Raw genomic sequence first — 16,026 nt, forward strand, 5'->3', positions numbered from 1 at the left:
TTTGGACGTGACTTAGTTACAGTTAATATTGTTGGGAAAGAGAATGTAGACAGATCCTGAGTACTTATTATAATTGCTGCTACAAGGCACAAGCAGAGAACAATGTCGCGGCATTTTTTATTTCACAAAGTAAAAATAAAGAAACGACAACTGTTTTACCTAAAAATACACGTCACTTACGTTGGTTTAACACTATACACCAACACTAACGCTATTAATTATTTTTTATATAAATTCCCCAACTTTTTCCTAGCCCGAACACATCGCCGGTGTTACTATAATTTTTACCGAAGTATGGTTTTTTCGCGGGTACGATGTTATGAATCGGATATAGATAGTTCACTATTCACTCAAAATTATTTAGTATAATTTTATTAGCATAGAAACGCGTAAAAAACACAGATTTGTTGCGAAACTAATGAAAACAATTGGTTTGTTTACGACTACTAATCCTCGACCACTTCGGTAGAACTGTCAAAACAGTCAGGTCTTGAATACGACGTTAGCCACGGCTGACTGAATCTGTTACTCTGGTATATCAGTCATTGGAAAAATGCAAAGCTAGTCTTCATACATCTTACTTAGAGAACACAATGAAACTAATTTATGCAGTATTCCCGTCAATTACTCTGTGAACTTTTCAGCCGTATATATCTTTAATCCATTGTCACGTTAAATTACTTACTTGAATTCGAACGGCCCATTGCGATCGCGTCGGACAGATAAACGTCAATATCTTCCGTTTCTTCCGCATTCTTCCCACTATAATCGAGACGCCATTTCGAAAGGCCCTCGAGAGAAAATGTGACACATGATACAATAATGCCGTTCTGTGGTATGATAAATACACTTGGAATAGACAGTCTTTATGAATTAAAAAAAAATGTACAGGGCGAGTCTACGGCCGATTCACATCTCAATGAGGATATTTCAAATTGCCTTATAAAAAGGAATACAGCACAAAATGATTTGCAAATGGGCACTTTAACAAATTTTAATTAGGAATTTTTATTATGCTTTTATGAAGAATTCATTCAAAAAACATTCCTCTCAAAACTCAAACAGTTATTAAAGTAATAAAATAAGTGTTATTTCCGTTTGTGCCTTATTAGCATTTGCAATTATTATAAATCTATTTCTCCATGTTGTGTTATTTAGCATTTTATGTCGTTAGCAGTCAATTTCGTGACGTTTATTATTTATAGCACGCGGTTCATTAATAACGCAATTGCTTTTCCATAATGACGCGGTGATGTACGCGTTTTGTTTTTGGAAGACCGGAAAGACGTACTACGAGGCTTTTAAAAAAAGGACCGTTACAGTGATAACACCACAAAACAAGTTAATGATAAACCATTTTCAGTTGGGATCAACGAACTTTACTTGAAGCGGCTTTTCAACAGATACATATTTAAGTGTATAGAGGATTTTGTTAAAAATTATAAAATTCAACCAAGCAACGACAAAATGATACAACAATTTTTGTGTATTAGAAAGTTTTTATTTCTATATTAATTTAGTTTATTAATTCATATGTGGATTTTTATTATTTATTATTTATTATGAGCATGAACTGTCCAATTTTATTGAAAAATAATTGTCTTTTTAATTTTTTTCCTACAATTTTTCGATAAATTAATAGTTATTCTGCTAATATGAGCCCAGCTCAATCAAAAATCATTATCGGTCCAATCCTTCTTCACTTATATAACTAACCCAACTTTATTTTTTGTATACCGGGTGCGTCTCAAAAGTGGCTCACACCTATAACTTTTTTATTTTTTCAGATAAAAAAAACGAGATTTGATATGTTAGTATGTGACATAAATTAGGAATAATTGACGTATTCAATTGTTTTTGGTCACTTCCTGTTTCACCGGAAATGACTACAACTTTTGATTTTTAAATGGCACCTACGGTATATTTCTGCTTTATTCGATAGAAAATGATACTCTGAATAGAATGACATATCATAACGACAATTTGGCTCGAAATACCAAGTGTGTGGTACCAAATTATACGAAAAAAAATGCCTTTTCCAAATATGCTATTGAGCCACCCTTATTCCATTTGGAAAAAATTGAGATATGATTAAAAATATGATTTGGGCATCTTTTAACTGGCGAAGACAAGACACGAAAAACATTAGACGATCAAAACTATTTTTCCATGGCTCCTTGATTCAAAATTAGTGTTTTTAACACAGCCATGGCACTCTAGATTGAAATTTAAAATACGATTTCTTTTCAAGCGAAAATGTCAAAAGTTGACCTATGATATGTCATTTTATTCGGCGTGTCATTTTCTATCGAATAACGTAAAAAATGCCGAGAGTGCCATTTAAAAATAAAAAGTTACAGTCATTTCCGATGAAACAGAAAGTGATAAAAAATAAATGAATACGTCAATCCATTCTAATTTATGTCATATATTAACATATCAAATCTCGTTTTTTCAACTAAAAAAAAATAAAAAAGTTATAGGGGTGAACCATGGGTGAGCCACTTTCGAGACGCACCCGGTATTGTAGTGTCTCTTATAACAGTATGTTAGTTGCTTATTCTATTACACTCATTTTTATAAATTTATAATTAGACATATGACAGGTACAAAATTGCTACTTAAATATTACCGGTATACGTACATATATCTGTGGTACCAGCACTTGTTAGTACCGTCTGATAACAAACTAGAACTAGCATATTGATGTCAATTTTACACTCATTATCCTAATTTGTACTGTTAATATATTTAAGTAATACTTGAGGTAAATTTATGACAGTTATTTTCTGATATATTTAGAGATACCTATTAAGTATACAAAAATGAAAATATACGGTCAAGTGTTTTTTACGAGTTGGGTATTATATAGTTTGTTTAAAGCCATATATAGCTAGTAACTAGTCTAGCCATCTGTTTCATAAAAACCTTCACATTATTGAAGATAATTAAAGTTAATTTGGTCTAAATTGAGTAAGCGTCCAACCGCCATCGTTAATTTAAATAGTTCAGTTATCTATATTATTACATCGTCTAAAAACAAAAAAAAAATAATAAAAGATATTATTATTGTACATTTTTGAAGCGAACCTTCTTTACGCGAAAATCTTCTTTTCTTCTTTTAATTTTTTTTTCGAATATAAAGTTTAAAAAAAAATTTTTGAAGTTAGATTTTTTTAGATGTCTTGGTTGGCAACATAGGCACAACATAGGTATAAGATTAAGTCTAGAAGAAAGAATACCCAGAAAAGAAACAGTAGTTCTCAAAGCTTAAGCCAAAAATATATTTTTTTTAATTTTAAAATTAAAGTAACTGGGTTATTTTGGATTTATTTCAAAAATGGGAATCTATACTAATGTATAAAATCCTTAAGTGACTCACGATCCTGCTCAAACCACTCAACGTAAGAAGCTCAATTTTCGCATACAGGTTGATTCTAGGGTGTAGAGGTTTGATTAGAAGAGATTTTTTGAAATTCCAGTTCCAAGGGGGTGAAACCACCCCTCAAATGTTACAATATTTTTTATTCAAAAAACGGTAAAGTTTCCGAAAAAACGCTTAAACACGTATATTTTATTTTGTTTATTTACATATTTTAAGAATTTTTAAAAATGTATATAGGGTGTTTGGAAAAATCTGGTCATTGATTAATCACGATCCTGCTTAAAGCGCTTGACGTAAAAAGCTGATTTTTTGAAAACGGATTGACTTTAGGGTGTAGAGGTTCGATCAGAATTGAATTTTCAAAACTCGAATTCTAAGGGGGTGAAACCACCCCTCAAATATTAGAATATTTTTTATTTAAAAACCGGTGAGTTTTTCGGAAAATACTCTTAAACACATATATTTTATTGTTTCGTTCTTAAACGAACTTAACTTCGTTATTATTTTGTTCTTAAACACATATATTATATTTTGTTGTTTTACATATTTTAAATTTTTTTTAAGGGCGTTTCTTAAAATATAACCATAGAGCAATCACGATTCTACTTAAACTGCTTGACGTTTAAAGCTGATTTTTGGTAAACGGATTGACTGTGGGGTGTAGAGGTTTGATAAGGAGGGGTTTACCGAATCTCAAATTCCAAGAGGGTGAAAACACCCCTCAAATATTACAATATTTGTTATTTAAAAAACGGTTAGTCTTTCGGGAAAACGCTTGGACACGCATAATTTATTTTGTTTTTTACATATTTTGAATTTTTTTAAAAAATCATACAAGGTTTTCCAAAAAGTTGGACAATTGATTAACCACGATTCTGCTTAAACTGCTTGACGTAAAAAGCTTATTTTTGACAAACGGATTATTCGAAAGTAAAATTCCAATGAGATGAAACTACCCCTCAAATATTACATTTCTCATGCTGACATAAATGTGAGAAAATTTTATCCAGTTTGTATGTTAATGGAAATTCTTGCTTTGCTTTATCACCACCATTATTAATGACTAATTCGACGCGAACGAAGTCACGGGTACATGCTTGTGGTATATAAAACTTTAGCTATATTTTCTATACCTTATACAAGTTATTGGAGGTTACTTTATAATAAAAATTAGAATACAAACGAGGAAATATACCAGTAGCGTAAAAGAATGCTTAAAAGTCTTGAAAATTACAAGTCTAACAGCTAGTCGTTGTAAATTCGAAGAAAGATAAACATAGCGGTAAATTAGTAAACTCTGTTATTTTTAAATTAACGCACTATCATTGTAAAAGACTGTTGTTATAAAACTTCTTGTAAACAATTAGCGTTAGAGCTTTGCTACATGATCCTTTTTTTATACGGTATTACCAATAGTAGTATATTCTTTTAATGAGCAAAAAGTACAGTAGATACAATTAAATAAAATTGTTTCACCTAAATATCGAAATCATTTATTATTGGTAAACTAGCACATCGACGTATAATTGCTTTAATAATTTAGTACCTACCATTATCGTTTCATGCAACTATATAAAAGTGATTTGCAATCATTTTCATTCATTTAATTATCTAAAAGAGTAACCTATATACTTTTTATTAAATATTTTCTGTCGGGCTCTTAATAATAACAATGAAAATTCGATGAAAGCTTCACTGAAATCTTTTATTGCTTGCCTTCTTTATGGTTGATTATTTCGTAATTTCTAGTTTATAGTAATAGATTATCTGATATAGTCTATTGTGCTTCTGCGGGAGTTAGAAGCATATAGAACTATGAGTACAAAGTCCATAGTCTTGAATGTTCTTAATAAATATTAAATATGTAAAACGTCCATTTCACTAGTGCGAAAACGTAGCAAAATAAGCGTTCGGCATTTAACGTTTTATGTAAAACTGGCTAGGTATTTTCACACAAATTAAGAAGCAAATTAAAGATAAAGGATTACACTACATCCGTATTGTAGCATAGTTTTAGACAACTTTTTTATTTCATTCAAAATTTGGATGGTCAAACGCCAACAAAATATTCCTTATGTTTGGACTAAATTTTCTCGAAAATAAAGCCATAATTTAAAATTCCGTTACAATACGGAAATAGATTGAAGTTTTGTGATTACAGTGATGTATAATTTATATGGTTTTGTAACAAATTGCTCGCTATTTTATGGCAAATGCTGAAGCTCTGCAAACCTTAATCAAGCCTTAATCAAAGCACGTGTGTTTGGAATTTTGGGTGTGGCTTAACACGACAGGAACGGTCTAAGCCTTAGGCAGATTTCTGAAATATAATATATATTTCCTTCGGCCACACACCCGCTTGTATAATAAAAAATAGTTTTCAAAATATTTGTTTATAATCATCCAGCTTTGTCAATGAATTGCCGTCTACAGAAAATGCCACAAAGTGAAAGGGAAGGGTGCGTGGAACAGCTGTGAAGATGATCTTTTCGTCTCCAATAAAAAGCGTTACAGATGATTAACCGAACAACATTCTTGAGATACCTGGGGCATCTACCTGCCCGTCGTTGCCGCATATTATATCTGTGGAATGCACCGCCAGATCGACATCCCAAATGCATAAATAATAATGGCAGGCAGGGCTTTTCGAGATGTATGTAGCTTATGCTCTTGTTTCCGCTGGGGTTCGTAATTTAAATAATTAACATACGAGCCCTAACAACTATATGTTGGGACAAGGTCTTTTTTGCAATAAAAATAGTAATTTGTTAAAACGACTCAATTTATTTTGTTTATTATTCTAAATTCAAACATTACAATATGATCTAGACAATTTTACTATATTTTTATAACTTTGCAAACAAATCATTTTTGATAATAGCTTATTTTGCCCAAATCAAGCCAAATTTGCTGACAACTATATATTGGGACAACACAACAAGAAATTTGTTTAATACGGAGTTACATCACCTTTCGCCTTAACAACTGCCTGAACTCTTAATGGCATTGTAATTACCAAAGATTGGCACATTTGAAGAGAAGAAGTATCCCAAATTCCCTGCAGTTTTGTCCGCAAATCAAAAATTGGTCGTTGAGGGTGGTTTCTTAAATATTGCTTCATTTTATGCCACATGGTTTCTATAACATTGAGGTCCGGACTACTTGCAGGATGGGATAGAACTTTTATATTATTATTACCGAACCAATTTTTAGTTGATTTTGTTGAATGGCACAATGCTCCATCTTGTTGGAAAATATAGTCTTCGTTTGGAAACAATTCTTGAGCACTAGGCAAAAGTGAGGTCTCAAGTATATGTTGATATTTTTGGGCGTTAACAGTGCCATCTCTAAAATTTAATTTAAACCTCTTGCTGACATGCAACCCCAAACTATAATCTCCTTAGGAAATTTAACAACCCTCTTTAAGCAATCTTTATGAAAGGCTTCTGCTTTATGTCGTATTATTCGTTTTCGATGATCTCCAACGCAAACATCAAATTTAGACTCATCGCTAAATATGACCTTATTTCAATCATTTTGTGTCCACGATAATTTAGATTTTGCCCAGTTGTAGCGATTTTTCTTTTGAATTTCTGTCAGTAGCGGCTTTTCTTTGGCCTAAATAAGAATTTGTATCATTAATCTAAAAAATTCTAAATTCTAAAAACCCCAGACCGCATTTATGGATATATTTTCGGCAACATTCTCTTGACATATTTAAACCAGTTACAGTATTCCATTTAACTGTTACTTCGCGAAGAGTACTTCTTCTCCCAGACGTGCAAATTTTTACTAAATTTCGTAAATCTCTTTGAGATACAACTTTTGGCCTCCCGAACTTTTACCTCTAACGTCTACATTGGCAGATTCGCCGTATTTTTTTATTATATTAAAGATCGTGGTTTTTGGAATACTTAAATCATCAGAAATTTTTCGAATTGTTTTTCCCGTACTGTATTGACGAATGATAATTTCGCGTAGTTTTTAATGTGTAGCTTTGCCACGGACCATTACTTTGAATTAAATAATTAACAAAATTGAAAATTAAAAAAATTAAAAGTACTTACAGTAAATCCCACTATTCAAAGTATCGAGTCACTTACAAGCTGTCAATGCTGAAGTAAGCAGTTTGCGACATTTGTGACGTTTATAGCAAAGCCGCCTATGATGATATTAATTATTTAAAAATACTTGTCCCAACATTTAGTTGTCAGCAAATTTGTCCTTTAGTTCCACAGAGAGTTATAGAGCACAAAAAGTGGCCATGAAAATGTGTTTTTCATTTTAAGTTACCTTAACAAATAAAGCCAGGAAACAATAGAAAACAAAATTGAAAATTCCGGTTTTTTTTCGAATATATTCGGAAGTATTCGGAATTTTTCAAAATGCAATACGGCATTTTATTGAGCATCAAATTGTGCAACTTTGCCTCTATTTAACCGATCCTATATCTCTTACGGTTTCCGAAATCCCAATGATGAGCGTCGAATTCGAGCCACCCTGTACAGTACTTGCGTGATTTTTGTTGGAAAGTTTTTACTCACTGAGGACATAGACTTTTTTAAATACCTACTGCATCTTGAAAATGAAAATAAATAAACCAAACCAAACCAACTTTTCAGTAGCAATTTTATAATCAGTTAATAGAAACTAGCGAACAATAATTACTAAAGATTGAAAGACCATGAATGAGTATAATCGTATCACCTTGTATTTCTTAGTATAAGATGATTTATATTAAAACATGTACCGTAATAACAAACTATAAACTTTTATTCTTGAAAGTTTATAGTTTTTTTGACCTTTTTTATTTGTTTTTAATGTTATTTCCGCTTCATTCCTATTATTTATGTTCGTTATGTTACGAAAACTTCTTAGTAAGGACAGCAAAATTCGTTATATTTTAATTGATTTAAGGTCAATTTATTGTAGGACGGTATAAAGATTTTAACTGAGTGCACATGTATTTTTAAATTTGTTTATCATAATATAAAACTTATATCTTAGTACCAAATTTATTTGACATATTTTTCCTTATATTATTCTTTGTGTTTGAAAGATTAAAATGTTTGAAAAAAATATTATATTAAAATTTTATTGTACAAAATATAGAGTATCATAGCAGTCACAAAGTATATAGTAAATATCATACTATGAAAAAAAAAAGTCGTCGGAGTTTGGAGGAGCATGGAATTGAGGATCGTTGTCATAATTCGCAATTTCCAAGCCATCTTTCGATCATACTGTATCAAATGTGTGCAACAAGAAACAAGGTGGAAAACAAGACCTAAATCCACAGAACCCAGACAGAATAAAACCGATAAGAATAATTTAAGAGACGGACTGCTTTCCATCAAGATTAATTGTGGCCTCAATTTTAAAGTAGGCGATTTAAAAATATCGAAAGTTTTCTCCTTAAATCTATATTGTTCAACTTTTTCGTACGTTGAGGCTGGAGGTACTAGTTTTTTTGGTGATTTAAAAACATCTGTTTTTTAATCAGTACATAAGGAGAATTGTGAATATTAATATTGCTTTTTCGGTACTTGTTCTTAGATCTTTTGCCATTCCATTTAATGTTCTATCTTCTGTATTTTTGTATTGTATTTTGTTTCAGATTATTTTCATCTATTTTAGAACTTTTTAAATTTGATTTACTAAAATATCTTGGGATCGAAAAAATTGGCGTCAGAGATGGCGTGGAAATGAAGATCGCTGTCATTTTGGATCGATGTAAAATTATATGGGGGCCCACCAAGCCAACTAGACGCCGTTTTTTTCGATCTTATGGTATTAAAAGGTGTAAAAAAATGAATTGTTGCTTATATATATTTTAACTTACTTTCTTAAAATATCGGCATTGGTGTTCAGGGCACTATTCCAAAACATTTTCAATATACCTAAAAACCAGAGAGAAAGAAGTAGTATACCGGGTGAGTTTTAAATAAATGCATCTCTTATTTTACTTTGAAATTTAAAGAAAGAGAATTTTTGTTTAAATTTTGAGAATCATAGGATTTTTTCTAGGTTTTCTTTCCTGTAAATTTAATCTACTATGTATTTATATTGCCATTAGTATATTGTATCTTGATAGTACAAGAGATTTTATATTTTTTAACTGAAAATTAACTTTCCAAAAAAAAATCGAAAATACAAAGTTTTTATTTTTATTTCGCGAAAAGAGCCTCATAGACGTATTTCGTATTCCTGGATCGAAATACATCATCCTTAAAAATATTTGCACTTATTTAAGACTCGCTTTATATATGAGTGTTTACAGGAAACAATATACCGGGTGGGTCTCAAAAGTGGCTCACCCCTATAACTTTTTTATTTTTTGAGATAGAACAATGGCTTTTGGTATTTTAGAATATGACATAAATTGGGATTGATTGACATTTTCAATTGTTTTCTGTCACATCCTAAAGGAAATGACTACAACTTTTCATTTTTAAATGGCACCCTCGGTATTTTTTACCTTATTCGATAGAAAATGACGTTCTGAATAGAATGACATATCATATGTCAACTTTTGACATTCTCGCTTAATAAAAAATCGTATTTTAAAATTCAATCTAGCGCCATGGCTATATTAAAGACACTAAAAAAAATAGATTCGGAAAAATAGATTTGATCGTCTACCTAATGTTTTAGTGTCTTTCTTGTCCTGGCCAGTTGTAAAATGCTCAAATCGTATTTTTAATCATATCTCTATTTTTTTCAAATGGAATGAAGATGGCTCATTAGCATATTCGGAAAAACCATTTTTTTACGAATAATTTGATACCACACACTTGGTATTTCGAGTTAAAAATTTTCGTTACAAACCGCAAGTTATAATTTCAAATAAACCATATGCGAAAATGTCAAAAGTTGACATATGATATGTCATTCAATTCAGAGTATTATTTTCTATCGAATAAAGTAAAAAAAATACCGAGGGTGCCATTTAAAAATCAATAGTTGTAGTCATTTCCAGTGAAACAGTAAGTGAACAATTGTATACGTCAATCAATCCTAATTTATGTCATGTACTAAAATACCAAATCTCGTTTTTTTAACTGAAAAAATAAGAAAGTTATAGGGATGAACCACTTTCGAGACGCACCCGGTATATTATGTAGGGAATGACTTTGTATCTGTATTTTTTTTAATTTTGGTATCACACCCTTTGGTAACGATTTTAAAAGTTAGTGAAAATATGTATAATCCCAAACTTTTAGAATACTATGAAAAATATATTATTTTCTGTACAGGGTGGATCAAATTCGACGCTTTTAAATGGGAACACCCTTTTCTATAGGAGATAGACAAAAACTAATATCGGTGTCTGGAGCTCAATTTTTGTCAAAAACATGATGGTGAAAACCGCATATCGATATCTGTTACCGTTTCGGAGCTACGGGATGTTTTTCAAAAATATGCATTTTTAACAAATCGCTGTAACTTTTTTGCTATGGAAAATTTTGTATTTTTATGAAAACAATTCCAAAGCACCTTTTTACGTAGAATTTAATGGTTTAAGTATAATTTTTTTAAAATTAATAATTTAAGATTTATCAACAGAAAATTTGATTTTTTATATAGGACATCCTGTATATTTTTAATCTATTGAAAAGAATTTAAAATTACCTTTCCAAAAATATAACACTAATCGTTTGCTCGATTTCTCTTCGAGATATAGAGTATATAAAAATTCGCCCGCTTTAAATAAGTAGGCTTTGAACGGCACCAGCTGTAAGGCAAAAAAATTCTAGCTGTGAGCATCAATTAAAACGAAAATAATATTTGCTATGAGAGATGCAGAATTTTATAACAATTTAAAATATATTTAACCAACATCAACACATTTAAACTATATATAATAACAATAAAAATAAATAGCAAACCAAGACATGAGATTTTGCTACAGGTGCTCGACATATCGACCGTCTTCTGTTATGGACATACGGGGCAGTTTTTGAAAATTTCTCGCGGAATTCATTGACTCAGTGGGGGTGAATACCCCCTCATAACTGCGAAGTATATCTAATTCTTGTCTAGATTATAAGGAAGAATAAGGAACCTTTTTGCAAATATATCCATAGGATTAGATCCATGGGCACTAAGTCAGGCGGCCTCGACGGCCAACGGCTGGGATCTTGGTTAGTTTCTTATCTAGGTCTTATTCAATTATTTTTGAAATTGGCTGCAAAAATTTGCTGATAACTTCAGCGTTCAGAGGCGGTGCGTCGTCTTGCTGGAAAAATATGTTTTCGAGTTCCATTAAGGGCATATCATCAATAAGGCGTCCAAAGCCTACTAATTAAAAGTGGCAAACTTTTAAAAATTCTGTATTTCGAAGGGGATTATAACAAAATATCAAGTGTGCTATATTTTTGGAATGTTAATTTTAAATTCTTTTCAGTTAATTAAAAATATAGAGGGTGTCCCAAATAAAAAATCAAATTTTCTGTTGATAACTCTTAAATTATTAATTTTAAAAAAATTATACTTAAACCATTAAATTCTACGTAAAAAGGTGCTTTGGAAATGTTTTTTATAGAAATAAAAAAAATTTCATAGCAAAAAAGCGATTACCGCGATTTGTTAAAAATGCACATTTTTGAAAAACACCCCGTAACTTAGAAACGGTAACAAATATTGATGTGCGGTTTTCACCATCACATTTTTGATGAAAATTGAGCTCCAGACACCGATATTAGTTTTCGTCTATCTCCTATAGAAAAGGGTGTTTCCATTTAATAGCGTCGAATTTGACCCACCCTGTACAATTTCAGTTGAATTATTTACAAATATTATGTATCTATTTACTTGAAATTTCGGAGGATGTCATGTTAACAAGCGCTTAATTAATTTTACGTAGCTGTATTTACTCAGAGTATCCATAAATAATATTTTTTTACTCATATATCATATTTATTACAATATGTGTAATTTATTCATTATTGTTTCAGATGGCGTACACCGAAGATGACATGAAGACCGTAAGAGAAGAATTAGAAAATGTTCAGAAAGCCTTAACACTCCAAACGAAACGATGCCGACAATTGGTTTCCGAATACACCAGGAAGTTGCAGAAGAAGGAACAGCTATATCAAAACGAAAAAATGCTACGTGACACGCAACTGGCCAAAGTACTCAAGGCGCTGTTAATATTCGAGGCTCGCCTGAAGCAGGAACAGAAATTCATTACTCATCAGCTGAACGAAAAGGATTACATAATTAAAACGCAAAGTAACGAAATTAAAAAACTTCTGGCAAGTCAGTATTGCAAAAACTGCAATCAGTATTATTCAACATCCCCGGCAACGCTAGAAAGCTTTAACAGTAGTTCGGAATACGGTGCCACCGAACACGATTATCAATCGTCAAATTTTGAGTCACTAGATAGCAGTAGCGAAACGTATGCGACATTATCCGAACGTGGCTATCCTAAGTCAGAAAACGAAGAAGAAATAAAAGAAAAAAATGTATTTCAAAAACACAAAAACAACGAACAAGGACCAAAGAAAAACAACCCTTATCGAAAAAATGTGGCAACCTATTTTGAAGTGCTCAAACTTCGAAACGATACCCCCTTATCCAATGAAGACAACACCAGTGCGGATTACGATAACTTAGAATCCCTACCACCAGAAAGTGTCAGTGATAAAATCAGTGTTGTATCCGAAAATATCAAAAATATATTTAACAGAGTTTCGCAAACAAAGAGCACTGCTTCTGAATCCAGCCTAAACGTGACTTCATCGGAGTGCGGTAAAACAGTGATTAACACGAAATTAGAACTAAACCCAAACATTACAAGAGTCCACGAAAATGACAAAGAAAAAATAATATCTACTGAATCAGATAATCGAGAAACCAAAAGAGAATATACTGAAAACAAACTTACTGAGACGATTCCTGTTTTCGAGGGTAATGGAGATTCAAACGATAACTGGTATGCTAGTGCAAGTGATCAGGAAGATGAGGAACAAAGGGATGTTTATAGAAATAACCCTGTTTTGGAGTGCATGAATCAAATTTTGTTGCAAAACATAAACGACATAAATTCTCCTCCTAAAACACCCAATATTGAAAGGAAAACAAATAATAAAAGGGTTAAATTTAGCGACGAAGAAGTTACAAACGTTGAAGTAGAAAGAGCAGACAGTCAGCAGGATTATTATGAAACACCCATTCAAAAAACTCCCAATTTCTACGAAACTCCCCAAAGTATTTACAGCAATGACTACGAACAAATATTAAGTAAATGTAATGAATCTTTTACAGAAACTACAAAACCAGAAATCGTGCCTAGAAAGAACATCGACTCTAAATCCAGCTCTAATTATATCGAAATGGAAAACGTACCAGATAAAGAAGGTCCTGATGGTACCACCAACGGAATAGTAAGAAAAAGTAAAATTTTAAGGACACCTCCAGCACTACCACCTAAACCACCAAATTTAGTTTCTAAATACAAAATCCAGTCCATTCCTAAACAACAACCACCCAGTGAGAATGGTAGTTCTGTGGATCTAGAGCCTGATTACTGCTCTATTTCTGAACTGAATTTGCCCCAGGGTAAAAATGTATCTGTCAAAAAAATTAGCGTGGTTGCGGACGTACATTCACCTACATCATTGGATGTTATCAATAAAATGAATGTACCTTTACCTGCTGAGAGACACGCTAAAAAAATAGATGATGTCAATTCGAAAACTATCCAAAAAGAGGATAACAATGCACCTAATTTATTAGTTAAAAAGTGTGTTGAGAATCTTAATATTCAATTAGCTAAACACACATCAGTAAGACCGGAGACTATTGTCCATCATTCACCTAAGAAGAAAATAGAAATTGAGATTCCTAAACTTCCTCAAGTATCAGAAATAATAATCCCTGATGACCCCGAAGAAAAGGAGAACGAAAGAATTGCTCAGGACAATTACATCAAAAACAACACCCAAGTATTAAAGTCCAAAAAGCCAAGTGATCACAGAAGACCAATTGTTATGGGGTCTACAGTCTCGAGCTTGATAAGCAGTTTCAATAATCACCAAATCTTGAATGAAATCAAAAAGAAACATGAGCGACCCAAATCTGATTCTATCAAAGTGTTTTCCAGTTTTGATAATCTTCAAGACTTGGATAAGCAGCACCGGCACACCAATGAAAAGTCTCCAGATGTTTCTTCGTTTCAAAACTTCGACCTTAGTCAAAACTTTGAGGAATTCAAGTTGGATGATTGTGAAATAGAGGAGTACGATGTAGAGCAAGAGTTGAATCGTGAGGATACAGCACAAAGTGATGAAAAACACAGTGGTAATTTTAAAATTCTTGAGAAACCTCCTCCCAAGCCAGAACGAAAGAATCCATCGAACAGAGTTGATTTAATAAGAGCTATAAAAGACAAGCCTTCTGTAAATTTAGAACCCAGCTCTATAGAGCTTTTAAAAAATCAATTAAAGCTGCAGAAAATTCAAAATGCACAGAAAAAATCCAACAAGGAATCTTCGAAGAATTGCAACGCTGAACCTACCTATGAACATTTCTTGGAGTGTACAGGTTTAAGCTCAAAATCCATTATGACCACTTCGAGGTTGCTCAGTAATCATAAACATATGTTAAAACCTAAAGATGTAAAGTTGCGGTCTAAAAGTAAAGTTAGTAGCGGTATTTTCGAAAAATCCAACGGTAAAACTGTCAAATACTGGTCAGAACCGTTTGTGTAGTAATAATATGATGTAATTTAATTTTAAAGTAATTTTTTGAAAATTCAGAGTGCTATAATATAGTCTACTGTACAAATGGTGTTAAAATATATTCGTCAAATCTGTATAGGTAGAATAAGGGAGTACAAGATAAGTAAAATGTATAACACTATCCAAGATTAAAGCATTAATTTTAATTCTTTTGAATGACTAATGTTTCAAAAAGAATTTTCCTGTATTTTTTAGTATAACTTATTCACACATAAATAGATGTTTAATCCCATTTTTAAGGGTTTCTGGACAATTTTAAATATTTAATACTTTTTGTTATTTTCCATACTTTTCATATTACATACCTATGTTTTTTTTTTTCAAGTATCTGTTATAGTCTTAAGTATTGTTATAGTTTATTAATGGTTCCTATATTAACATATAAAACGAACATTATTGATTGTAATTTTATTGTATTTTTTATTATCAAATTAAGCTTTATTTAGTTTTCTTATTTAACACGAATTAGGTGTAATAATGAGTGTATTAGTTATTTATATAAAATTAACTGTAATTTCTGTAAATATAGTGAGTGTGTTATAGTTAGAGGTCGAAAAGTCTAAATTATGTAATTAATTTACTTTTATTAAATATGTGTATGTTTTGTTTTCCTTCTTTTGGTTGTTAAGTCTTTCAAAATACAAAATGTTTTTAAATTTGTTTTAAATAAATGCTATTTATTTGTATGTTTGTTTGTTTACCTTCACATATTTTTGTTTCACAATAAAACTGCTTTTATTCTTCAAAACAACTTTTAATATCAGATCATAGATGTTAGATCGATGGCCCATCATACTCAGACATCTCCTTAACTTTTAAAGGTATCGGTGGCCATAAGAAAATTATATTTATGCGATAAAAATCCTTAAATTTAAATTAAATTTGTGTTTT

The 16,026-nt window shown here is 31.4% G+C and overlaps 1 protein-coding gene across 1 annotated transcript in view; it reads left to right on the forward strand.

Annotated features, from left to right (window-relative positions):
- The window catches only part of LOC115885532, a 51,492-nt gene extending 35,674 nt beyond the window's left edge, over window positions 1–15,818 (forward strand). Inside the window, exon 2 of the mRNA XM_030904486.1 lies at window positions 12,343–15,818. Coding sequence (XP_030760346.1) covers window positions 12,343–15,105 — 2,763 coding nt within the window. The 3' untranslated portion in view covers window positions 15,106–15,818. The remainder of the gene's footprint in view (window positions 1–12,342) is intronic.
- The last annotated feature ends 208 nt before the right edge of the window (window positions 15,819–16,026 follow it).

Source organism: Sitophilus oryzae, unplaced genomic scaffold (assembly GCF_002938485.1).
Source record: "Sitophilus oryzae breed Bouriz unplaced genomic scaffold, Soryzae_2.0 scaffold_396_pilon_pilon, whole genome shotgun sequence".
NCBI classification, from domain to species: Eukaryota; Metazoa; Arthropoda; class Insecta; order Coleoptera; family Curculionidae; genus Sitophilus; species Sitophilus oryzae.